Here is a 27,763-nt window from a genome sequence, read left to right on the forward strand (position 1 = left end):
GATTAACATGCATATAACTCTAAAGCTCCTTGAGAAGGATGATTACAATATTTACTTAAAACAAGGACAGATATTTGATAAACCTGTGTTGGCCTCTGCGATATTTAAAACTACAATCAGTGGTATGAATTTGTTGACAGGTTAACAGTCATAACACTTTTCTCACTTCTGTATGGTACGTGATGAGATTACAAGAGGGAAAAGAAAAGACATGTTTTACCTCTGTGATGACTGATGACATGAGTTTATTCAGTCTGATTGAAGAATGACACTAGTTTGATCTTATATTTGGGAACCCCTTATTATCGAGCTGCAGACAATTGGATGGCCTGCGGATCATGTGTTGAATCATCAGCCCAAGCAAACTGGTAAATAACGGAATACTCTTGATTATGGGTCACTTCACGTTGCTCCCATTCTGCCCATCTCTCAGCCAGTCCCCCTCCTTGTAGCATGTTTACCACTTCTGCCATCTTTGGACGGTCTTCTGGTGAGCTCTGAGTGCATAATAGTGCCACTTGAACAATAATCTCAACTTCTTTGGGGTCATAATAACTCTTCAAGTTGCTGTCCACAATGTCATGGAGCCTTTTCTCCCTCTGTAACTTCTTGATCTGCCAGTGTGCAAACATAGTTCTTTAAAATCAATGATAAAGCGGTTGGGAAAATTTTTAAACTTTATAGTCTTCACCATAAAGTTTCTAGTGGATATACCTATTTAAACTCACTCAAAACTTTACAGTAAGAATGAGGATGGAGTGTTGACTAATATAAATTTATATTTTTTTGGGATATAATTGTCAGCAACCAAAACTTGCTACTGTTTGTGAGTCAGGCTCAACATTTCAACATGTCAACTCATGTTTGTGCTCAAGCAAAATGTGAAATTACTTTATGATGGATTTTATTGATTAGTTGGCCAAGCAGGCCCTTTACATACCATAAAATAGGACAACAATTTTACTGCACAAGGTAGAAAGAATAATTGAACAAGGGAGAGAGTTCTCTGAGCAAGCAGGTTACTCTACCGTCTACACCCTCTCACATTTATTTTTTTAATCATTTTTCTCTTTCTTAAAAAAAACAATATACTACTTCATGTGAAAAGGCGCAGTATACGCCTTAGGCTCAAAGAGCCTTTTCCCATTGAATAATCATGCCTTATTTTAATATCCCCACTCTAATAACATATGGTATTTCCATTCTTCTGTCAATCAAAAATTGTTTCAGATAGTGTCTACAAAACCCAATATGCTGGGTAGATGATGGGGACAAGTGAAGATTATGTTTGCAGTTTCTGCAGGTGTTAGTGGTGGCATCATATTTTTTTATATAAAATGGTACGTTCAGATTATGTCTGCAGTTTTTTACAGGAATCAATACATGCATAATTTTTTTTTATTATTAATTATTACTGTTTATTATTTCCAGCATGCTCAATTTTAATGTATGACGAGGACAATCATATCTCTTATTTCCTCATTTCATAGCAGTGTAAAAGTCTTTGATTTGTACAAAGAAGCTAATCAGAGGAGCTTGATGGAATAAGAAAAACTGAAATATCAATAGCATGCACATCATATTGATGAACTTTTTTTTTTTGGGTGAATAATATTTTCATTATCAAAGGAGGACAAAAAACAGGGAACCTCCAAGGGGCCAAGAGAGAAAAACAATGCTATATACAAGAGAAGCACCCCTCAAGGGGATGGGGAGAGCAAAGAGGAGGAAAGACCCCAGGATACAACAATATGCCTATTCCTTGGGGAGGTAATACAACTAGGGGAGGGCCTAGAAATTTTGCTATTGACTTCAAAAAGATGGAATCCCAAATTTGACGAAGAGATCTAGAGTTGGAGGTCCATCTCCTGAGGTTGTACACCACCCAAATAGAGGATGTGGTCGCTCTGAAAGCAAGCTTCCCAATCATATCACATACCGTATTTCCAGCAAAGGACATGTCCACCCATAACCACTCTCTGTTAAAGGGAAGAATTCTTTTCCTCCTAGGCCAACATCTTTCCAGAAGTCCTCCTCAAATGGATGTGGAGAAGGCGCATTCGATGAAGAGGTGATCAACATCTTCAGTGGCGTTCCCGCAAAGACAGCAAGAAGAGGACACGAGAATATGTCGGTGTAGAAGAAACAACTAAGTTGGGAGGCAATATGAGAGAGCTCTCCAGACACAAAAGCTATGGCGGGGAATGTGGCATTTGAACCAAACAAGCTTTCTCCAAAGGCAAACGTGGCCGCGAAATCGGATAAGGTCTCAAAAAGACTTGGTATTGAAGATGCCCGTAGAAGAGGGGGACAAAGTGACAATGTCTCCAAAACCGGAAGGTCTTCTAGGAATGGAAGGGAGAGCATTCTAAATTTCTATAAAGAGGGGGGAGGGAAGACGAATCCATCCAACTTGGTAAATGATGGTTGCTACTAAGGAGTACCTGTGAAGGGCCAATCTATGAATCTCTCTGGAGCCGACTAGGGTTAGGAGGACTCCCATAGGGTGCCAATGGTCTAAACACAGCTTGATAGAGTAACCATCATCAATCCTGCAAGTTGCAATCCTAAGAGCTAAAGGCTTGATGTTGAGGAATTTTCTCCAGATCCATGAAGCATCACGACAAGAGGGGACCGTCCAAATAGAGTCATTCTTAAGCAGGCCCGCATATATCCAATCAACCCAAATACTTTTTTCCTAGCAGCGATCTTCCAGATAAATTTGAGAATTCTATCTGAATTTACCTCTTTGATTCTTTGCAAACCAAGACCTCCCTCTGATTTAGGAAGGCAAACAGATGCCCAACTGATAGGATGGAGGAACAATGTTTGTTTGCCTTTCCATAGAAAAGAATACAAAAGATATTCATTTTCCTTGATGGTGGATTTAGGCAGCCCAAAGAAACCAGAGTAGTAGATATGCGAAGAATGGAGAACAAATCTAATAAGCTCTAGGCGCCTTGCATAAGATATAAGCCTGCCTTTCCATAACTAAAGCCTCTTGCACATGAGATCAAGGATGGGGGTATAGTGGTGAGCAGTCAATCTTGCAAGAATTAGAGGCAGCCCTAGATACTTAACCGGAAGTTGGCCAATGGGGGAGGAAGTCTTCTCTTGAAGCAAGGTTTTATCAGCATCAGAGAGGCTGATTTGTGGGGATTGATTCTGAGACCCGAATAATTTTCAACTGATTCAAACAAGCCATCATAGTCTCAACTGAAAGGATGTTTGCTTTGGATAAGATCATAAGGTCATCTGCAAATGGGTGATCTTGAGCTTCTAGCACTTGGGCATAGGAGAAATGAGCTGCTGATCAGTCTTGCACTGGATCTCTCCAGAAAGTACTTCCAGGGCTAAGGTAAAAAGGAGAGGAGACCGGGGGCAGCCTTGTCTAATGCCAACTGAAGAAGAGAAGAAGCCTGCTGGACTACCATTAACAAGCATTGAGAACTAGGGGGTGGAGATGCAATGGTAGATCCAATTGACAAACACTGGAGAGAATCCCATTCTATTCAAAACACCAATAATATAATCCCATTTAAGGGAGTCAAAGCCTTGTGGATGTCAATCTTCATGAGGACAGCAGGAGAATTATCTTTTCTTTCAAAACCCTGAACCAAATCATTGCATAGGAGAATGTTGTCTGACATGTTTCTACCGGCAATGAAGGCTGATTGGTTGTCACTGACAAGGGAATCTAAACCAGCTTGATCTTTGTGCCGTTTGAAGTTGTACCATTCACTATCTGAAGGAAATGTGGAAGTATTATTGTCGTTCCACAAAATATCTGCTGTTTTCCAGAACCTTGTAACAATGACATCACTAAATATGGTATTGGGTGTTAACTACCAACTGACAACAACGTAGTAATGCTGAAATTTATCTATAAAGATAATCTCAGAGAGAAAGGGTGCCCATGACCATGACCTTTATACACACCAGCCACCCCCCCTCTTTTGGGTCAGAAGATTTTAGTATTCTGAACATTGGATAGATGGGGAAATCCCTGGATTGGTCACTTCATGTTATGGTGCACCATTGGGGATTTCCCTCTTGTTTTTAATAGTCCTTGTTACTCAAACAGTGCCAAACAGAGTTGACTTTATCAAACAAGCTTCAAATAAATATAATGCTATGCGGAAAAGTCAGATTGGCCTTTACTTTAGCCCATGAATATATGATGAATCAGATTTTATGTGCACTGAGTTTTGTCACTAACTCAGCTGCCACATGGCAATTATAGCTGGTTTATAGGAACAGGGAGGTCATGGAGGAACCCTACTCCCTAAGATTCTAACTATGCACTCTTGGTAAACATTATGTAAAGAAGTTTCATTTCAGAGGCTTCATCTGCTCACCTTTTTCCCCAAAAAAAAAGGAGGGTTCATCAAATCAGTTTCTATTCCTTTATTTAGAGTCTAGCAATATATCATTGAGAAAAAATCAAGTGGTCACTAAAATTGCTAAAATATTGACAACCATATTAATGGATTAAGATATCATAAAAAATGACCTATGGCATTATAAGCACCATAATCTTGTCTTGGATGGTTAGTATGGGAAAATACTCCATATCGCTTATCATGCTAAAGTTGTATTTCATCTGATAATTGTAAAAACCTGTCATCTGTCCCTATATCACATGGATAATTTTCTTCCCAAGAGTATTTGAAAAAACAAAGAACTTCATAACCTTTTGACATGATTGCCAACTAGAGAAAAGTAACTGATAAAGCAAAAATACAGCAACAAGTGCTGGACTTGCCTTTATGCAAATATTTAGTATGGGACTGGATAAGTACCTCATGAGTTGGAATTTTGAATGTATTGAAGATGTTGAGAATAACCACCAATCATATAAGTTCCGGGTGGAATATGTTCCTAAAAGACAGAATTCCTTTTCTATCTGATGTTTGATGACCTTTTTCGCAAAAACAAAAAAGTATTTTAAGCTTGGACCAAAAAGGAAAAAAGTGTATTTCCTGGTGTTCGACACTATGTCAAAAACACAAACTTTCATTGAAACCTTATTGAAATGATACTGACCTCTATGATGAGATGTTAAACAGATCCCCATACTGCAAACACTAGATATCCCCCAAAACACTAATGAACTATGATCCACTAAACATGAGGATAATATCCCAAATATGCAATGGTTTTGTAGGTTAATTTTCATATGCTTAAGAAAGGTGTGAGAAAAAAATTTGAAAAATTATACATGATCATAGGTTAATTTTCTTATTGCGATGGAAAAAAGAAAAACTTGAGAAATCTTACATGATCAAGTAGCAGAACATCCTCTTCCTCTTCAAGCCGAGAGAAATCTATTGCACGTTGGCCAGTTACAAGTTCCAAAAGTGTTATACCATATCCAAAAACATCAGTTTTCTCTGATGATTTTCCCGTGGAGAGATACTCTGGTGCAATATGTCCCATGGTTCCACGAACATGGGTTGTAACATGAGTCAATCTTGGATCAACAAGTTTTGCTAGTCCGAAATCACAGAGAACTGCTTCAAAATTGTCATCCAAAAGGATGTTTGCAGCCTTCAGATCTCGGTGTATAATCTTAGGATTACAGTGCTCATGCAGATATTCCAAGCCATGGGCTGCACCAAAAGCCACACGTTTTCTTGTCTGCCAGTCCAAGCCTTTCTCCCCAGGCTTTAAATCTGTAGCAAGGACCAAAACAAAAACCTACTAATAAATTGTAGGAATCTTCACATTTACAATAATAAAAGAGATCTTAAGATTATTCCTCATGCTGTTTTGTCATTTGTGTAAAAAAAAAAAAAAAAAAGAACATAAAACTTCATGATTGACTGATGCTATGGATTAGCACACAGCTTTCCAAGAAACATGTGAGCAATAATAATTTTTTTAGGATAATGGATAACAATTTGTTTGAGATTGTTTAGAGCAAGCTCAACCTCAAGAATGTCCATAAATTCCAATGCAACTAACATCAAGCACGGATGTGGTTTATTCTAGAGAAGAAAACCAATTTACTACTTGAAACTGACTAAATTGTACAATAGAAAGATAAAGGAGGTTTTAAAATTTAAAAATAAGTTTCTGTTATGGAAGATCTCGGTAGAGTCAAAGTAAGAAAGAGGGAAATAGATTTGGTAAGGAATTTTATAGCCAACATAAATGTACAATAGCATGTACATCTAAAATCTACTTCGACAATTCCTACTACCCCCCCCCTCCCAAAAAAAAAATAAATAAATAAAAAATAAATAAATAAATAAATAAATATATATATATATATATGAAGATTGTTAAGACTGTTATGTTTGTTTACTACTGGTAGGGGTAGTTTAGGAATTCTTTCTTTGATGTATGTATGTGTAGGGGTATATATCTGTACTGGTTTATTATAACCAGGGGTATACTTGTCTCTTTGTTCTCTCTCTCTCCTTGTACTCCTCCTTCCTCTTCCTTGGACAAGTGCTGGTTCTAGCGTTTTGGTATTGTAACATGGTACCAGAGCACTAAGATCCAGTGTCTGTGCTATTGTTTCTACCCTGAGTGTTCTTTTAAGGTTTCTCCATTGTGGTTCACAGCAACCTATGATGTATTTGTCTGTTCTGAAACCCTAGTTGATGAACTATCAACTATGAAAAACTAGGGTTTCCTAAGTTGAAGATTGTTTCTTTGGATGGATTGCTGCTGATGTCCTGCGGTTACTGTTGCCATATTGGTGGATGTTGACTATTTGCGCACGAGAATCTTCTTCTTACCTGCGCAGGGCTTTCTCTTTCCTGTGCTGGTGATTTCTCTCTGCGCAAGGAGATTTTATAGGCTATCTGGCTCTTCTTTCCTACATGCATATGAAGTTGTGATGATTATGTGAATATGTTATGGTGCCTCTTTTTATGACCAGATTTGTTTTGACTCATCTTCTTGCAAAGTTCTCAGTAAATTTTTATCAAGAAACCCTCTTCCGCTGGTCTGGGCATCTTGCAATTTTACAGCAGTGTTCTCTACATACACATCAGTTCATAGATAAATTTTCAGGCAATTCTGAGTCTCCCTTCTCTATGCGGTTTCAGTTCTCTGTTTTCCCTGCAATTTGACTGGTGATTTCTCAAATCGCAGGCTATTGCTTGCTTCTACAGAAAGACTGGTTGGCTGGTATTGGTGGTTGCTGCTGTTTGCGTGTAGTATATTGGTATTTGTTGACTTTCTGAGGTGCTATCCTCCTGTGGTTCTGCCCTGTTATCTGTACTGACTCTGCTTCTGCCTTGTGGCCTTCTGAGTTGCTCTTGGTTCGACATATTGTTGTTGCATCTAGTTCTTCTTGCTAGTTATCCTATCTTCATCAATATGGCTGATCCGAAGCCCTCTGTGGACGATGTTAATGTTCAAATCACTTCTATCAAATTAAGTGTTTCTTCAAATTATCGTCTCTAGGCATAGGTTGTTAAGGTATACATTAATGCAAAAAGAAAGATGAATTATTTGCTTCCTCCTCCACCATTTGCAGGTTCAAAGGACAATACAAATGGATGAGTGAGAATGATACACTACTAGTCTGGCTGTGGAATAGTATGGAACCTTCTGTGGCTGCTAATGTCATGTTTCACCCTACAACCAAGGGTATCTGGTATGATCTCAAGGAGAGTTATTCTAGGAATATGTCAAGAGTATCTCTAAGAAAATTTCCTCTCCTCCTTTAAGTAGAATGGCAAGTCTATTGGTGATTATTATAGTGTACTCAAGGGCATGTGGGGGGAAATTAATATACCAGCCCCTGTCTACTAATATTAAAGTTCTAAAATCACACCATGCTAAATTTTTGGTGACAAAATTTATCAGGTTAGACTCTGACCTGCAGCCTGTCTAGAGTCATTCTTGCTGGTGAGAAAATTCCCTCTATGAATGAGGCATATTGTCGGATTCAAAAGATTGTGTCCTCTCATTTCTAAACCTGAATCAATCTCCTCTTCCAATAACTGTTCTGCCTTCATTGTTAGTAGTGGTGGACCTGGTTGTGGCTATGGTTTTCCTGTCAGAGATGATGGTTCCGGGGAAGGACGAGGATGTGGTATGGGTGGTCATGACGAACAACAAAAGATCAGTCTGTCCAACAGTGTACACATTGTGGTCGCACTAATCACACAACTGAGAAGTGTTGGGTGAAACATGGGAAGCCTCAGTGGGTACGACAGTTTACTAATACATCAATGACCGATAGGAGCATTGAAGTGGTGTCATCCCATGACACCAATCAGGGCTCTTCACCTGTAGGTGGTCCATCTTCTTCGGTGTCTTGGGATGGGTTGGTTAATCAACTACTAAAATGTATCCAGCAGCTTGAGACATCTGCTTCCACATCTACTGCTACATTGGCACACTCAAGTATACTCACATGTTTAGCTTCCTCATCTCCCACTCCCTGGGGGTGGGGTCATTGATTCGGGTTCTTCCTCTCACATGATTGTTAAGCCGAATATGTTTTCTCCCTTTCAGAAGTCTAATTGTCCATCTCAAGTTATTCTTGCAGATCGTTCTTCTATTAATGGTTCCATTTCTCTTTATTCCTCTCTTTCATTATCTCATGTGCTTTATGTTCCTTAATTACCAGTTAACCTTTTATTTGTCAGTCAATTTACACAGCATTTTAACTGTTCTTACTTTTTCATCCTTCCTATTGTGTATTTCAAGATCTCATGATACAAAAGACGATTAGTAGAGGGCATGAGAAGGATGGCCTGTACTACTTTGACATTGCTCCTTCATCTATGATGGTGTCTATTACTTCTAATGGTGCTTCTCCACTTCATTGGCATTACAGGTTATAGGGCATTTATCTCTTTCCAAACTACAGCATATGGTCCCTAGTTGGAAGTCTATCTCTCTAATAGAGTGTGAAGTTTGTGAGCTTGGCAAGCATCATTGTACTATTTCCTTCTCCAAGTGTGTCTAGGAGTCGGTCCTTATTTTCTTTAGCTCACTCTGATATTTGGGGTCCCTGTCATAGGTGTCGCAACGACAAGGTGACCCAAGGCGTTGGAGGGGCGCCTAGGCAACAAGGAGCACACTTAGACGTCACCTAGGTACCCTAGGCGTGCAGTATATGACTAAAATGTAGTATAACAATGATAATTTTATATAAAGGAGTGTCTAAATGACACCTCTATAAGTGTATTTAGAACTTGGCACCTTCTTTTAATTGCCCATTGTCTTATTCCCAAAAGCTCATTAAGATAATAGTATAAAAAGGTTTTCAAAAATTATTAGTGACATATCATTAGGTCATTATCAAAAGGTGTCATTGTCATGCACATTTTGTGTATGATGGGATCTGCAATTGGATTTTGGCAAAAAAAATCCAAGAACGAAAGAGTTTTATTTAAAAAACTTGGATTTCTGAGTATTGGTGGCAGGTATTGAGTGCATTGGCCCGTGTTGATACCTTAATGGTCTGTATCAATTTAATATAGTCAATACAGTACTATGTAGGATTTGTTTATGTATTTATGCTGCATTGTGTCAGTAAGGGCAAAAACAGATCTTATTGGACCGATACGATCAATTACTTAAATCCTTACCCATAACAACACAAGTTGTTAGATATCTGTACAGGTATCGTGCTTTTTTAATAAACCCTCAGATTCTATGACTTGAGAACTTTGACTGATCATTTGTGCTACATTATTACTGATAAATGTTAGAACAAGGTTGAGACCATATGTCCCTTAGATGCATTCCTATCTCTTTCAAATATTCACTAGAGATCCACAATAAATTATAAATATATTTTCAGTCTATATTTCAATGAGTAAGTTTTGCCATTTTGGTAGTGTTATGAATGTTTCCTGAAATTTTCATGGTGCATCCTAAACTTCATCCTCCTTGAAGTTCATAGGCCATGATTGCTGAATCTATTTTCTGAAAAGAATATCCTTCAGGAACTGAAACTGAAAAATAATCCAGCCACCATAATGATAAAATTTGACTATAGAGATAATCATCTTCCACTAACAAAATATAACTTAAGATGACCATATCGAAAATTAGAATTAGTTCTCATTGAAGCTCATATTATAATTCATAAAGGGGATACCTCGTAAACGATATGCAACGCTGAGATTTTGCATGAATGGATAAACAAGAATTCTCTCTGATGAGGTTGTACAAAATCCAATCAAACGAAGAAGATTTCGATGGACTGCTACACTTATCAGTTCTACTTCCCTCTGAAAAGCAGCCTCTCCACCGGGATTATGATAATCAGTTAGTCGTTTCACAGCAACCTTTGTATTGTCCAAGAGAACACCTCTATAAACTTTTCCAAAGCCCCCCTGTCCAATAACGTTGCCTTCACTGAAATTGTCAGTTGCAAGTTGGAGTTCACGCCATGAAAATCTTCTCAATTGTCCATAGCAAAATGTGCACTCATCTTCACCTAAATTGAAAGAAAATACAAGATGTGCATTCCAGGAGAACTTCAGGATATTTCTTGGAAAAAAAAAAAGAAGAAAAGAAAAGAAAAAGGATTCAAATTCTGCTTCTACTTCTTCAATTTTAGAAAGATCATCTACAGATTATAAAAAGGGTTTTCTTTCCCGTCACTATGTCTAGTGAAGTATAACGCTTCACTATTTGCCACACAGCAGTACATGTGTTAGTCCTTGTGATAGAGGACCAGGTAAGCATCTCGTTGGTACAATTTCAGTTTAAAATGGGTAGAGGAAGTAGCTAAAATTACAAAAGACGACATTTTGTATTTTATATTCATCTCCATTTGATGGCATTTTGGTAATTTTACTAAAACTTTGAATCAGAGTTTGAGAAACTTTCCTTGCTTACTTTGGATGAAAATTTTGCCATTGAGATGTATGTGGGGTTCTCTATCACATGGATAAACCTATGTACTGCCAAGTGGCAAATAGTGAAGTGTTATACTTCACTAGGCATAGTGATGCCTAGGACACCCGCCCCCCCCCCCCCCCAAAAAAAAAATAAAATTTGTAAACAACCTTGAAATATGTCAGGAATCAAAATAATCTTGTAAAAGATCCAGGTATGGCTCGAATGGTTCCTTATTCTCTTCATTGAAGTATATGACTATATGAGACAATTTGGTCATTTAAAATGTAGAGAAGATGAGAATAGAAACTAGATTAATATAGAGGTCAGAGAGTTTATTAGGTAACACTCACTGAGCCAATGAGTTGTTAGATGCTCAAAGAATGCAACAGGTAACCGGTTAATTAAGAGTTCCTAATAACATAATCACAATAAAGAAAAACAATCGAACTGTAATATTGCAGCTTGTGAAAATTCAATACTAGGGATCTTGTTTTGGATAATCCTGTGAACCCAGATTGCATAATACTTCTATAATGCCTACTGATACATTGGTCCTTTCTTCTGAATAGAGAATAAACATGACCCAATCAATGTCCCTATAGTGTAGGCATGACTTCCCTGGGAAACTCCTATGGCATTGGAGCTACAGGATCGCTTTCAGGGTGTGATCAATGAATGCTTACATTCATACCCATACTTCATTTAGAATGTGATCAAAATATCAAATAATTATTCAATTTTTGGTAACCAAACAATCATTCAAATGATTACTTTCATACTCCCTTTAGGGAGTGCCAAAATAATCATTCAACTTCAGAGTATTAAAAGTATAAGGTCAAATAACCACCTAAGGAATGAACTATACTGAAAATGCAAATTACCTGAAACGTCAACAAACATGTCATTTTTAGGTTTACGAATTTGATAGTATCGATATGCAAATATTGCTCCAATTGATAGGAGCATAATTGCCCCAAAAACTGCAGCTATGAGTACAACTCCAAGTCTTGACTTTCTAGTTGAAGCTGCCAATATATCACTGCATTAGCTGATAAATATTTGGCTCATTGAGGGAAAGGAAAGGATATAATGCAGTAAATGGGTACCAGGAACAGAAGATTGTGAAACACAAGGCTGCTGCCAGTGAGATCCACAATCGAGATGAGTTCCTGCAAAACTGAGAATAACTTTTCTACAGTCAAATCATCAAGTATAAATACATTGGATAAAAGAAGTAACATTTTGGGTCTATTCATGTTAGATCAGTGATAAGAATTTTGGTGTGACAAATCATCCTTGATTCTAAAACATTCCTTAAGCAGCATTGAACAAGTGAAAGGATCCTATCCAAAAAATAAAAAAACAAGTGAAAGGAATTAGCAATTAGTGCTTTGAAATAACTCATGCCAGGGGGGTTTCAATAAGAAATCTGAGTTCAGTTATATACAGCGAAGCTAAAAAGTTGTAATTCAAACGGTATCTCTGCTCTGACTGGAGAATCCATTGATACTTTTTATGTTGTTTTTTTTGACAATTAAATCATTTGATAGTATTTGAATTATCTGCCAAACTCAGTCATGTGCTCCCTTGGGCTTCTTTTTCTTACTTGCAGAAGACAGTTTGGAATTAGGAATTTTGTATGGCTCAGCACATCCAAGAAGCTGGATCCTCATTACTTTACCCTTGCAGTCATCTTATTCCTTTAAGGTACTTTCAGTACCCAATGCACTCTAAATTACAAATGAACTGTCCTCATCTTTTTGACTGATGATGGATCCCTGTTGCGATGCTTTCTTCTCCTATAATTTAATCAGGTTTTCTCAACGTATTTCACTGTATGTGCTATCACCATCTTTACTGTGTTATTTCCCTGTATATTTATATAGGGCCCAGCCTTGAAAGGGCATTTTTAGCCATATGGACGATGCCACTCAAAAAGAAAAGGCACAATAAAATTGATAATGAAGAACTCTATTGCAAATGTAGAACCAAGTACAAGATAGCAAGGGTCAGAGAGAACTACCTAACTCAAGGGTCAAAGAGAACCACTTATCATTGGGGTCTCTTGGGGACTCACTCAGCCAAGTGTGAGATTCTCTCACCACAAGAGGACCTCAAACTCACAATGGAGGTTACAAAAGCACAACCAAAGGTAAGAAGAAATCAATCACTGATTCCTTTCAAACCAAGTTAAAAATATATAAAAGGGGGGAGGGAGAGAGAGACGTTGGGGGGCCAATCGAGGAGGGAGATGGAGGATGTTGGGAAAGACAAAAAAAGAGATGCTGAGGAGGTAAAGAGAGACGTTGGAGAGGAGGGGCATCTTGGAAGAAGGGATGGGCATTAAATGCTCATCATGTCATTATTCTCCCCCGCTTTAAAAGAACTTGTCCTCGAGTTTGAACTTTGAAATGGCTATCTTCGTTCATATGTCATGATCAAGCTTCTTGGTCTTGTCTATACCAAAATGACTTCCCAAACCACCGGCATGTAGTTCGGAGATGATCTTTTCCTTTAAGGAACTTTAGGGAATGCAAAGCTAGTTATTTTTGAAAAGATGGTTATTCAAAATCTTAACATCATCACTTCCCAAATTTATACAAAGTATGGTTCGGTCTCATAATGTCTAGGTAAAAGTTCAAATCCAATGACTTTGTAAGACATGGTCTTGAGAAGACAAAGTTTACGACTAAGTGCATCTGCAGCCTTGTTCATAGTTCTGGATTTGTAACAAATCACAAAGTCATATTCTTGAATATAAGAAACCCAGTCAAAACCTCAAAACTTGCACCACAGCATAAAACTTAAGGTTATATAGAGTATCTCATCCTAGATAGTTGTTCAAAATCATAAAATCATCAATTTGACCAATCTTGCATTATTCCCAAATTTATCCCAAGTATGGGTCGGTCTCATAATGTCTAGGTAAAAGATCAAATCCAATGACTTCGTAAGACATGGTCTTGAGAAGATAACGTTTATGACTAAGTGCATCTGCAACCTTGTTCATAGTTCCGGATTTGTAACAAATCACAATGTCATATTCTTGAATATAAGAAACCCACTTAGCATGCCTAGCATTAAGTCGCTTTTGGGCATTAAGGAACCTAAGGGTGATGTAGGACAAAACATGAAGAAGAAGAGGCTAAAAACACTGTTCACGTGAACAGTGTCACACCCCATATTTTCCTTGTGTGGGGATTTTTTTAGAAGATTTTTGTGGGCCCATCAAGTGGAGAAAGATTCTATCCTAATGCTGCCATAGTTTAGTTTCTATTTTCAGTTTTATAAAGTATATTGGGTAGTTTCTAATTTCAGTTTGTTACTATTTTTGTTTTGTTTTCTAAAATAGGAGTTTCTATTTTGAAATAAGGCAGCTAGATTTTCTTAGGAAGTTTCTATTTTGGTTGTAAGCTACTTGGTAGCAAGTTAATTTCTATTTTCCATTTACTTGAGGGGCAAGCTGTTGCTGCCCATACATGTAATGGCTCTTAGTAGCCTCCATACAATTAATGAAGTTGAATTGATTGCTTTGTGCAAAGTTTATCATCCTATTGTGAGGTTGAAGGGTGAGAGGACCTGGCTGAGAGAGCCGAAACCTTAGTGCTGCTGAGAGCCGAATCTCCTTATCCCCTTCTCTCTTCTTCTCCTATCTTCTTTTCATTGTTTTCCCACCTCAATCAAGCTATGCCCCTGTTGTTACTTTGAGACATCAACTGTTTGCTGCTGCTTCAACTGAGAAGATCAGAAATCAATCCAAACAAGTACTGGAGTTGCTGTTGCTGAACAGGGGCCAGAAATCCCATCTCCACACCTGCCGGCTGCAACCCTTTCAAGTTCTCTGCTGCTGCCATCGAAGGACCTAAACCCTGCAGCCTTTATTCCATCGAAGGTGATAATTGGAGGACTGTTCCAGACCCCTGAGGAGACCACTCGATCCCAGTCTTGGGCTCTGTTGTTGGCTGGATTGGCCTGCGACTCTACACTTTCTATTTTTGGAGTTACCTTCTAATTCCAACTCCAGTTTAGATCCCTACTTCTGGCCATTGGAATTGACTGAAATTTTTGGCAGAGATTCTCTTCACCATTATCTCCACTCGACCTAAGTTTGGTGACATTATGTTGTCTGGTTTGGTTGATCGCATAAACTTTCTAATTCTGCCTTCGTTTCTAATTTGAAGTTCTGCTGCAATCTATCATCGATCCTACTATAGAGTGGTTCTTAGCTGAGCCCCTTTACATTTAAGGGCCTCATGGTCAGAATATTAACTAACTCCTTAAAACAAACAATGGTGCCAAAACCTCAAGGCTTGTACCAAGGTATAAAACTCAATCTCATGAGTAGAGTATCTCATGCTAGCATTGTTGAATTTCTCACTTAAGTAGGCAATTGGGTACCCCTTTTGGCTTAAGACACCCCCAATCCCAATGTATGATGCATCATACTCTACTTCAAAGATTTCTTCAAAATTGGATAAAAAAAAGTGTGGGTGCTTCAACCTATTTCTTCTTTTTTTGTAATCAAATTAAAACTCTTGTCGGCTATTTGGTACAAATAAATCCTTTGGACTTCAAGCAATTTTTCATTCAAGCAGTAATGGTGCTAAAAAATTTTAAGAACCGCCGATAAAATGTTGCTAATCCATGAAACTCTGTACTTCGATAATTGGCTTTGGAGTTTGCCATTCCGCAATTGCTTTGTCCTCTATCCATAATCCCCAACCAATGTTTGTAGGCTGACTTACCCTCGTCTGTTAACTAAACTGGACTTTTTTTATTTTTTATTTTTTTCCCCTATTCCATCCTGCCTAACCTAATGGAAACTCCTAATAATTTCCTTATCTTATTTTAGTATTATTTATTAGAAAAAGTAAAACAGGATACTCTTAAGGAATTGAACTTGGTGCAGCATGTCTTCAAGACAGGGAGGGGGAAGAAAAGGTAATATATAGGATGTGAGACCTGAAAACTGTTGGATTGCATGAAATAAATATCGTAAGCTCTCAAAAATGTGCTCTTACTAGCCTGATGATACAATCATTGATTGCCCTTATACACTTGTCCGTACTAGAAAAATTACAAAACAAAAGCTACAAGTCTACAACGTCGTAGGTTAGTGAAAATAAAGCAAGATCTGAAGACTGTGTAGATGACTTACTTGAATTGTGGAACTTTAAACAGTTCTGGTGGAATTCTCCCACTAAAGCCGTTGGATGAAAGATCACTGTACACAGTGAAACTCATAATTAGAATGCATTCTCAGAAGAGTATAATAGGGAAACCACTGAAAGTTGCAATAAGACGTGACAGCAACATCATAGGATTTTCGGTGGTTCCTTACATTTCCAACAATCCTGTAATATTTGTGATTGAGGCAGGAATAGGCCCACTCAACTTATTTCCACTTACTATCCTGCTTCAAAATGGTTTACATTTTAGACCAAAAGGAGGCTGAAGGAGCACATTAATGATTAATTTTTCATTGAGTCAAACTGTCATATCCCTTAGAAAAGGAGTCTTCCAAAATTATCAAAATAACACGGTGACAAGATTTGGTTAAGTTTGAATACATGACAATATGGTCTGTAGCCATGGGATAAAGACTATCTGAGGAGCATCAGAAAGATTAATTGTGCAAGAAGTGAAGCAATCTTACAGATGATTAAGATTGGAAAGCTGACCCCAGGTAGCAGGTATTGACCCACTGAAACTATTATTGCCAAGATTTAGGTACTGTAGCCATTCCATTCTGCCAAGGTAATCAGGCAACACACCCGATAGATGATTATTCTGTAATTCCCTGTACAAAAGTAGGTGCTAATTATGATGCTTCTCTGAATGTTCACTATTCACCATGCAGAATGTAGCTTCATCCCTCAGGGAAATGAACCAATAACAGAGACTCAAGTAATCTATATTTTTTTTAACATAGATACCTTCTATGCTATCCATATAATCACAGAGATGCAAGCACCAGAAATGTTTTATCATCAGCACAAAACAGTGAAAAAGTTCTAAGATGGAAAATGTCTCGAGAGGATTACCAGACAAATGAAATACAGGAGCTTTAAATGCGTATGCAGAATATTTTGACTTCAACAAGACTCACTAAATTACATACACAAGGAATAACCATAGTTGTCAAGGCAACTAGGCGACACAAGGCATTGGAGAGGCACCTAGGCATGCAACATATGATGATATGTAATATAGCAATGATAATTTCATAAAATTATGCTTATATGCAACTTAAAATCCATATCAATGCAATACGATATAATTACGCTAGTAATGACCTAATATGAGAAAATCAGCATATAATAAACGAAGTATAGGATATAATATAAGCATATTCATCGAAAAATAAAGCAATAAACATAAACCAACGTACACTCGTGAAGTGTCAACAAGGTGTGTTGTCGCCTTGGACCCAAGAAAGGGCCTGGATGCCTAGGCATTACCTTGACAACTGTTGAATTAACAGTTCTCTGATCACTATTTTTAGGCTCTTACTCACATTTGAAGACTAACTGTCGTAAACTCAATTCTTGAAAATATTTTAATAATGTGATGACTTGAGAGTGGCCACTTTGTGCAAAATCCCAAGGTTAGGACTTAGGAATGTTTCCTGGTGGAATGTCCATGTATACCTCCTCCTCAAGCTCTCCATGGAGGAAGGCATTTTTGACATCTAACTGCTGAAGATCCCACCCAAGATTTGCAGCACAAGATAATAGCACCCTGACGGTGTTGAGCTTTGCCACGGGTGCAAAGGTCTCCTGATAATCAACTCCATAAGTCTGAGTGAACCCCTTTGCAACCAAACGTGCCTTATATCGATCCACAGAACCATCAGCCTTCTGTTTAACCACAAAGACCCATTTACATCCAACTAGTTTTTTCCCTGGAGGAAGATTCATAAGTTCCCATGTATTATTTTTATTCAGTGCTCCCATTTCTTCGAACATCGCTGCCTTCCACTTTCCATCTGTAGAAGCTTCCTGCCAATTTTTAGGAATCGAAACAGAAGAGAGAGAAGATACAAAGGCACGAAAAGAAGGAGAAAGAGAACTATAAGAGACAACCCGAGATATAGGATGTAAAGTACAAGTCCTAGTACCTTTGCGATGAGCAATAGGTAGGTCGGAGGAGGAGGGATTACCAAGAGATGGAGGATCTGGATCTGGAGCCGGCAATTGAATGGGTATTGGTGCTAAAGAGGATTGCATCTGCCCTTTGTTGGTTCTGCCCCTTGTGTAGGTGAGTATGTTGGAGTTGTCAATTCTCTTCTGAAATTCACCAATAGTTCTCTGCACTGGAGTTAGCTCCCCCTGAATAGGAACATTAACATCACTATTTTCTATGGTCTCCCCCTGTAAAGGATTCCCAGTAGGTGAGGGAGGAACAGTCAAAGAAGGTGGGGCAATGTCCAAAGGTGACTGGGCAGCAGTCAAAGGAAGCTGGGCAGCAGCTGTGGGAGGTTGGGCAGCAGCCGTGGGAGGCTGGGCAGCAGTCAAAGGAAGCTGGGCAGCAGCTGTGGGAGGTTGGGTTTGGCAGCAGCTAGAGGAACCTCCAGTGGAGGAATCTCAAAAGGCACATCTTCACTTGTACTCTCCCCCTGAAGAGGTGGTGAAGAATAATAAGAAAGCGTCTCATGAAAAACCACATCCATACTAACCAAGGCATGACGGGAAGGGGGATAGTAACACTTATAACCTTTCTGGGTCGGAGAATAACCCAAGAAAATACAACGGAGCCCCCTAGGCTCAAGTTTTCTAGGGGAGCTAGTATTTCTAGCATAGCACACACACCCAAAGACTTTGGGAGGCACAATAAAGGAGGAATGGCCCAATAAAATATCAGAGGGAGTACAGGAACCAAGAACCCGAGAAGGTAACCTATTGATAAGATAGGCAGCAGTGAGGACTACATCCCCCCAATATTGAGAGGGAATATTCCTCGCAAACATCAAAGCCCTGGACATTTCCAGGAGGTGACGATTTTTTCTTTCTGCCACGCCATTCTGGGCAGGGGTATCAACACAGCTAGTCTGGTGAATAATGCCATGGTCAGCCAAATACTTCTGAAATTGGGACTCAGTATACTCAGTTCCATTATCACTTCTCAATATTTGGAGAGTAGCTTGGAACTGAGTTTGTATCATTTTATGAAAATGTTGAAAACAGGAGAAAACCTGATTTTTAGTGTGCAAAAGATAAACCCAAGTGTTCCTAGAATGGCAATCAATGAAAGACACAAACCAACGATGACCAGAAATAGATGGTTTACGACTAGGGCCCCAAACATCAGAGTGTACCAAATTAAAACAAGTAGAACTTCTTTTATTTGAAATAGGATAATTTGAACGTGTCTGTTTGGCCAGAACACAGGCCTCACAAAAAAAGTCATCCTTAGTACGTAGGGTGACCAAACTAGGAAATAAATGAGCTAAAATGCCTAAAGGGGGGTGACCTAACCGAGAGTGCCACTGGTAGAGTTCAGAAGAGACCAAGGAGTTCTGATGTAGCGGAGATGGTAGTGGAGAGAAGCGACCGTCATCAAGCAGATACAGGCCACCATGCACTTTACCCAATCCAATCGTCTTCCCAGAGTCCAGATCCTGAAATACACAATGAGAAGGAAAAAAAGTGACTTTACAGTTAAGATCACGAGTAATACTACTAATGGAAAGGAGGTTAGTAGTAAAATTAGGTATGTGCAAAACAGAAGTCAAGGGAAGAGAAGAAGTGCATTGTATGATTCCTGTTCCAGATATGGAGGAAAGGGAACCATCAACCACTTTGACCTTATCTTTCCCAGAAGTGGGAGAATATCTGTTAAACAGACTAGAGGAACCAGTCATATGATCTGTGGCTCCAGAATCTATGATCCAAGGATGGGAAGCCACAAAAGCACAATGTCCTCCAAAAGGAATACCTGACCGGGCAAAGTGTGGACCTGAAGGAGCCGAAGAATTGGCAGTCGCTGATGTAGTAGAGGCAGTGACAGCAGAAGACCTGAGCATACGTAGGAGTGCTCGTATATCATCCTGGGATAGACCAGTTTCAGTGAGCAGGGCTGCGATACTTGATCCTGATCGATGTGCCTTGGGCTTTGTCTTTATCTTTGTCTTGGTAGCCCACTTAGCTTCAAAATCTGCCGGTTTCCCATGAAGTTTCCAGCACCTCTCTTTGGTGTGATAGGGTTTGTGACAGTGCTCACAAACAACATTCCCTGTAGTAGAATCACCAAGAGAAGCAGTGCCACTAGGTGCATAAGAGGCTAGGGCAGCAGCCCTGAGAGCTGATCTATCTATAGTAGGAGGGTGCAACATGGCAGCCCTACGGTTTTCCTCAGAGGACACCAGGGCATAAGATTGTTCAAGTGTGGGAAAAGGTTTATGGCCCAACACTTGAACACGAATCTGATCATATTCCACATTTAAGCCAGCCAAGAAGTCATAGACCCTAATCTTGTCCACATGCTTTTTATAGGAAGCAATGTCATCAACTGTAGTAGGGTGAAAATCAGAGAAGTAGTCCAACTGTTGCCACAGGCTGCGGAGAGTAGCAAAGAATTTCGAAACAGAAAGGTCTCCCTGAGTAGTGTGAAGTACCTTTTGTCGAAGTTCATAAACTTGGGCATCATTACCAAGCTGCCCGTAGGTTTCCTTGCAAGCAGCCCAATTTGGTCGGCAGTATTCAGAAGAAGAAAATTATGTTGTAGTTCTGAAGTCATAGAGCCTATGAGGTATGACATGAGAACACCATTATTGGCAAGCCACTTAGTCTGAGCAGGGCCTTTATCACTGGGCTTCACACTAGTGCCATCAATATGGTCTGTGAGACCACGGCCAGCAATGGCAAAGGAGGCTGATCTGGACCATAGAAGGTAATTAGAGCCATCTGGTTTGATAGGGTTAGGTGAAAAACTGTGATAATCTGTCTTGTGGTTGCTATCATGATCCGAGGTAGCTGTAGAGTTGGTAGAGTCACCCATACCGGCAGCAGAGATGCCAAAAAATATCTTCAAGTGATATCCAAAATATGAGAACCAGCAGCCAATAAGAACCCTATATCGATATGGTCAGGGTTTTGAAAAAACCCTGAATTTGATGAAATCGATGAAGGATCCAAGGGGCTGAAAAAAACCTGCAGTGAATGGACTTGAACTGAGGATAAGGAGCCCTTAAGAATGGGAGAAAAATCTTCCTGAAATCAGATTCCAAAAAAAACTGCAGTAGCTCTAAATCCGATAGAGGTAGGGTTTTAAAAAACCCTAATTTTGCTAATATCGATCTCAAGGAGGTCCTCTTCAATAAAACTGAACTGTGGGAGCCTAAATTGCTGTCGAGTGGGTCCAAATAGGTGGAGAAGAAGCCTTCAAAAAATCAGATACAGTAGTGAGCTCAAACTCCTAGATCGACAATTGTCAAGGTTTGGAAAAAACCCTGATTTGGTAAATATCGATCTCAAGGAGGTCTTGAAACTATGATCAGATCTGAGATAGGAACATGAAGCAATAATAAGATATTCCTGCTGCAGTTTCTGGTCTTCAAAAAAAAGGAGATGATGCCTTGTATTAGAAGTAGAAGCAATCCTCAAAGAACTGAAGCTCCAATTTGCACAAGCTGGAAGTGCTGGTTCCTATCGAGCAGAATTATGTAGTAGCATCCATGAGGTAATGGGGGGCGCAACTGGATCGAAAGATCACCTCATCAGTGCTGCCCTATGTGACAATAGAGAACAAGGGAGAAGAGAAAGGAGAGACCGAGAGAGAAAGAGAGAAAAAAAAAAGAAAAAACTGAAATATCGTGGGAGATGGTCCCTAATTCGAGATTAGCTCTGATACCATGTAAAGATAATTGAATTAGGGTAAGACTCTGTAGATCCTTAGATCACACAGGCCTTGTATTTATATTAAGTAGAATGATAAGGATCCAAGTACAAATAGGAATCAACCTCAGTCCTAATCATATTAGGGATTCCTAGTACAACTAGGAATACCAAACTAGGATTCGGTTGAGGGAGATAAACAATAAAAAAGGAGAAAAATAAAAGAGAAAAATAAAAGGGAATAAAGAGGAAACATCCTAATCTAACTAGGGGTACTTCCCCAATCGGTTAGGAAGCAGTCCTAATAGAATTAGGACTGCTTACCCCAATCGGATAGGGGATAAGTAACCTATTTCAACAGTTTCCAATCAACCCCTCCTGAGGCCCTGCAAAAGTGGGTCTTGCACTGGGTTATGGCCATTTTTTAGTTTTCTTGGTAGAGCCTTACCAGTTTCTTTGATCATAGGTAGATAAACACTTGTTAAATCTTCAAGAGAGATGAGTTTGGTAAAACAGGAGATGGACAGAGAAGAGGCACTAGTTTTGTGCAATTCGATGAATGCAAATCAGGCAAAGAAAAAGAACTTTATGAGATGCTGACACCATGAGAAGATTAGCAGTGCTTAACAGGGCAGAAAATTGGGTCAATCAAGAAATATATGGTCACAGAATATGTAAAGTTGGATTTGCTTAAAATTCGGTTAATGACTGATAATACTGGGGAAGAAAATCTAAATCAACTAAGCATTAACCATTAAACTCTTAACAGCTTATCTTTTATTAAATTGCAAGCACTCATGCCTTACAACCTCTAAGCAAGTTAAAGCTCAATAAAACAATTTCTACAGTAATTTCCAAACCATGTGGTATCTACCAATATAAAGTCTAGCATTCCCACTGATAAAATGTTACTTCCCTAAAAAGTTACTGCCAACATATTAAGACGCCTCTATATACAGAAGCTACTGGCCTACTGCCCTGCGGTGAGTATGTCACCTGCAATGTGAGACTGCGCAGTTGGTAAGGCAATATTGTACTTTCAGAACTGGAGATTATTTTTACTCTTTGCCTTGAGATACCTCTATATCTAAAAGCTACTGTATTATCACGATTAATTCCTTTTTCCATTTCATTGGATTTATGGAAGGAAAGAAACCAATGGTCCTGGATGATTAAGCATAAGATTAGCCAATAATTCTAACCGATATTGCATCAGTTATGAAGTGGACTCCTGCAACCAAAAATTGTATTGTAGTTGACATCCATTAATGGTGGTGAATTTTACAAAAATGTGTTTTTCTTAACAGCAAAAAGAAAAATCTTTTTAGCTCACGGCAGTATTATAGTTTTTGTGCTTTCTATACTAAAACAAATTTTACTATCAGATAGATTACTGAAATCATTAATCTATTGCCGATGAAAGAAAAAGGAAAAAGACACAACCAGTTGGCCCTCCAAAAAATATCTTAACCTAATTATTGATGGATTAGGTCTTAAAATGCAAAGTAATCTGTCCGCATATTAGATGCTCCATTGAAATTCTCCAAATCTAATAGAATAAGTTGTGATATATTTTTTTGAAATATAATCATCATTTTGTTTATTTTATATTTTATTTATTCATATAGGAAGTTAGTTAGTCATCCATTGATCTTTTTGAGGAGGAAATGGAGCTGCTACTTGTTAGTAACGGTCTCACTGCTGCATGTCTATAAGGCAAACTACATGTAACAACAAAAGAACATTGTAGTTGCATAAAGAATATGGTGATGACAAGTAACGATGTAGGAAGTGAGATTATATCAAGATTAAAACTTACAAGCTAACCAGAAACTTCAGTTTGGTAATGGAAGGTGAAAGGGTTCCTGAAAATCCATTTGATGCTAGACTCCTGCATAGGAAGATTCACAGACTAAATGCACTGTAAAAGATAGAGCAATTGAAAACCCTGAAAGAAATATCAATCAAACATCAAAAGGGACAAAGACAGCGTATAACATTGGAAAGCTCACTGATTCACCACTGAAATAGAAAATGAATAACAAATCAATGAAGAAGCAAAAAGCAACACTTACAGGGTTGTGACATGCCCATTTCTGCAAGTGACATGAGACCAGCTATAGCATGGTGACACAAGATAGACACTCCAATCTGTAATTCTTTTATTGGTGTCATTTAGAGCCTTCAGAAACTCAACTAGAGCTTCTCCTAAAATATGAACAGAAAATAAAACTACATGTCAGACCAGTGATGCATTTTTTAACAAAAGAACTTTACGATGAACAGACTGAATCTCAAAGCTTCCAAAAGAGATGGTTTCGGAAGGTAAAATTAATCAGTTACAGGGTATAGTTGAATAATACACCTTTCAGTATGATAATTGATCCTTTACTCATAAATCATAAAAGGCAAGAAATGAAATACATTAACTCACATGGATATTTTATCATGAGCCTACCTATCACTAAGGCTCGACTACAGTAAAAAGAATAGTAGAAGTAGGTAAACAATTAGGAGGACAAATGTTAAAAGCCTGATACTTTAAAGTAAGATGCAAATTATTTCACCTTCAGGATTTTTTCTCTACCTGCTTTTCAAGAGTTTCAAAATATTGTGAAGAGTGACATCTTCAAGTTCCTGATGAGTTCAGTAGGAATTTATTTTTACCCCAGAAGAACGAATTTTGAGTTGGTGAAAGATTGAAAAGATTGAGCTTTTAGCCAGATATGCTTGACAGCAACATATGTAGAGTATTTCCAAGATACTTCCTCGGCAACTTAGAGACATGTTTGGCTTGGTGTTGAAAATGGAAGTGTTGGGGAGAAAACGAAGTTGGTCTAAAAGGGATGGTTCAAAAATTATGAGATTTGAAGAAACAAATAATTGTATCGACTGGAAGTTCCTCAGTCACTCCTAAATGAATATTTTTACTTCTAAAAGAAGAAAGTTGGGAAATATATGCATTTCATCATCATATTTTCTTTTATCATCAAACTTTTTTTATGCTAAAGGTTGGACAGAAAGATGCACTCATTCTCCTTCTTTTCAAAGTAGGTTTGGCATAATGTAGGAATACACGAAAAATGGGGATGATACCCAAATCAAATGGGGAGTACACACTCTACCCAAACAGAGACAGTTCTTCTCAGGTAAGACTTCTCCAAACAACCTCTGTCGATTCACTAATCTAGATAGGTTGAAGAAACACACTTACAAGATGAGAGTAATACCCAAAGTCAAATGGGGAGTATATTCTTAACCCAAAAAAAAAAATTTCAAACACTAGTGAACATAGTCCAACAACCAAACAAGGCAAATAACTCAAAGAAATTCAACATCACGACATTCTTGTAGGTGTAGCTTCATCACACAACCACTAGAGAAGCTCAAACAACTTTCTTCACTAACACCAAGCAGTCCCACTTTGAAAACAATATCCAAATCAAATGGGGAGATCACATTCAACCCAAATACACAGTTCAATGCTAGGAAAAAAATTCCAGCCAAGGGAAACAAGCACCAAATTGATGAATCTCCACTTAAACAAACCCTCCAAAGGGTAGCATCAACTCGAGACCACTGCGGTAGTGTCACTGCTTCTAGACATGATGAAGAAATACACTCACAAAGTAGAGGTAACAACAAAAGTAAAATGGGAAGTCACTGCTCAACCCAAAAGAAACTTGCAAACACTAGTAATTGCAGTTCAGCAAGCAAACCAAGCAAATACTTGAACAATATCCAACTCCACCATATGCTTCAAGGCACAATGATCTCATACAGCCATATTAAGGGCTCATACAGCACAAATCACCAAAAATAAACAGCATAGAATATCACAAACCACCTTTATAAACACCACAGACTAAAAACAGAGACTGGCGGTACCTTAGAAACCAAGAGAAATAGGAGTTGTGGAGCAGCAACTCGTAGAGACCTGAGCCGAGACCATGGGGGGGGGGGGGGGGAGCAAACATACCCTAGGGCGATCCAAAAAGGCTAAACTCCAGCTCCAAAAGCAACCAGATGAAGAAGAGAGAGAAAAAAAATACCCAGAAGCTGGCGGTAACATGCTGCCTAGCTGAGTTAGTTTGATTTGAGCTCCAAGCCCTATTTCTTCAAATAAAATCCTCCTTCATGGTCTCCATGGTCTTCATTCATGCTCCTTGTAAGAGATCTTCAAACATTTTACATAATAGTTCCTTCCTTGGAAACCCTTTGTAACCTAGGGTTCCAAAGAGAGGAAAGAAAAGGGATAAGAAGGTGACTCGACTCTCAAACCTCAAACCACCAAAGAGTGCTCTAATACCAAGTTGGAAGTTAAAGAGAGCAAGGGAACAAGGGAAAGATGGAAGTAGGAGGTTCGAGAAGAAGAGAGAATGATGCAATGTTGTGTATTGGAGTATTGTCTCCAACACACCTATATTACTTCACTAATAATATAAAAGGAATTACATACACCTCCCTAGGGAGGTAAAAGGTAAAAAAGAAAAATTACAATATAAGGCCACTAGTCAACAAACTAGTTCCTAAAGTACCCCTACTACATAAACTCTAACAGTAAGTGCATATTATTGGCTATTCTGCTACCCAGAAGGGCTACAAATGTTACCATCCACCTTCCTGTCGTGACTTTGTTACCATGGATATTACCCTTCCCCATCGACACCTCTTCAAGAGGGAGAGTAACTAGGGAAAATGTGTCGACAGTTTCTCCTCTTGATGGGATGTTTGAAGAACAAGAAAATGAACCCATTTAAAGGGATCCAACACACTCACAAAGTCAACTTCAGGGGGAATCTATATCATCTCCTAAACCTCTACATGTTTATGGGAGTGCTCGGAACAAGCAAGTTTAGACCACCGCTGCAACTGTGCCCAACCAACTGCCTTCTCTTGATCCAGGATTTATGGTTCCAATCATACCATCAGGTGAGTCTCTCTCCCTTTATTATCATGTTGATCCTTCTTTTGATCAGTCCCTTGATTTACCTATTGCTGTTAGCAAGGGCAAAAAAACCCGCACTCAACATCCCATTTCCCATTTTGTGTCTCATGATTCACTTTCCCCATCCTATCGTGTTTTTGTTTCTTCTCTATCTTCTGTTTCTGTTCCTTATAATTGATAGGATGCTATGGCAGATTCACGATGGAAAGAAGCCATGAATGAAGAAATGAGAGCTCTTGGGAAAAATGACACTTGGGAACTTGCTACTCTTCCTCGGGATAAGAAAGTTGTAGGTTGCAAGTGGGTTTTCACAGTCAAACAAAAAATGGATGGTATCGTGGATCGTTACAAGGCCAAGCTTGTTGCAAAGGGCTTTACCTAGACATATGGGATAAACTACTAGGAGACCTTCGCTCCAGTGGCCAAGATGAACACAATTTGAGTTATCTTGTCATATGTTGTTAACTTGGATTGGTAACTGCAACAACTCGATGTTAAGAATGCATTTTTGCATGGTGAGCTTGAGGAGGAGGTGTAGATGGAAATTCCTCCAGGATTCTTTGACCATAATACTCAAGGGAAAGTCTGCAAATTGAAACGAGCACTCTATGGATTAAAGCAATCACCCAGGACTTAGTTTGGTCGGTTTTATAAGGCAATGGTTTTAGTTGTTACAAACAGAGCAATGCTGATCACACATTATTCATCAAGAAGTCAGGTGATGACACCATTGTGCTTATTGTCTATGTAGATGACATTGTCGTTATTGGGAGTGACCCTACAGAGATAGCAAACCTTAAATCCTACATGGGAAAGGAGTTTGAAATTAAAGATTTGGGTCTCTAACGGTATTTTCTTGGAATTGAGGTTGCCCGTTCATCAAGAGGTATATTTCTCTCTTAAAGGAAATATATTCTTGATTTATTATTTGAGACTGGGATGCTTGGATGCAAGCCTGCAAATACACCAATTGAGGCTAATGGTCATCTCAAAAGTAAAGAGGGAGAACCAATTGACAAGGGAAAATACCAAAGATTGGTAGGTAGGTTAATTTATCTCTCTCATACTTGACCTGACATAACCTATGCAGTTAGTTTGGTTAGTTAGTATATGCATCATCCCTACTCTACTAATATGGAGGCAGTATTTCGTA

The 27,763-nt window shown here is 38.7% G+C and overlaps 1 protein-coding gene across 3 annotated transcripts in view; it reads right to left on the reverse strand.

Moving 5' to 3' along the window:
- Nucleotides 1-76: 76 nt before the first annotated feature.
- The window catches only part of LOC122656352 (probable LRR receptor-like serine/threonine-protein kinase At5g63710), a 31,505-nt gene continuing 3,818 nt past the window's right edge, over nucleotides 77-27,763 (reverse strand). The window contains exons 3-12 of one of the 3 annotated variants that reach the window (XM_043850830.1): nucleotides 23,738-23,870; nucleotides 23,482-23,553; nucleotides 16,484-16,627; nucleotides 16,169-16,240; nucleotides 15,986-16,051; nucleotides 11,934-12,004; nucleotides 11,709-11,852; nucleotides 10,079-10,420; nucleotides 5,281-5,675; nucleotides 77-614 (exon numbers count right to left, since the gene is read on the reverse strand). In XM_043850830.1, coding sequence (XP_043706765.1) covers nucleotides 303-614; nucleotides 5,281-5,675; nucleotides 10,079-10,420; nucleotides 11,709-11,852; nucleotides 11,934-12,004; nucleotides 15,986-16,051; nucleotides 16,169-16,240; nucleotides 16,484-16,627; nucleotides 23,482-23,553; nucleotides 23,738-23,870 — 1,751 coding nt within the window. In that variant the 3' untranslated portion in view covers nucleotides 77-302. Of the gene's footprint in view, nucleotides 615-5,280; nucleotides 5,676-10,078; nucleotides 10,421-11,708; nucleotides 11,853-11,933; nucleotides 12,005-15,985; nucleotides 16,052-16,168; nucleotides 16,244-16,483; nucleotides 16,628-23,481; nucleotides 23,554-23,737; nucleotides 23,871-27,763 lie in introns of all 3 variants that reach the window. The other 2 variants (XM_043850829.1, XM_043850831.1) reach the window with 2 other exon arrangements.

This window comes from Telopea speciosissima, chromosome 3 (assembly GCF_018873765.1).
Source record: "Telopea speciosissima isolate NSW1024214 ecotype Mountain lineage chromosome 3, Tspe_v1, whole genome shotgun sequence".
In the NCBI taxonomy this organism is placed as follows: domain Eukaryota; kingdom Viridiplantae; phylum Streptophyta; class Magnoliopsida; order Proteales; family Proteaceae; genus Telopea; species Telopea speciosissima.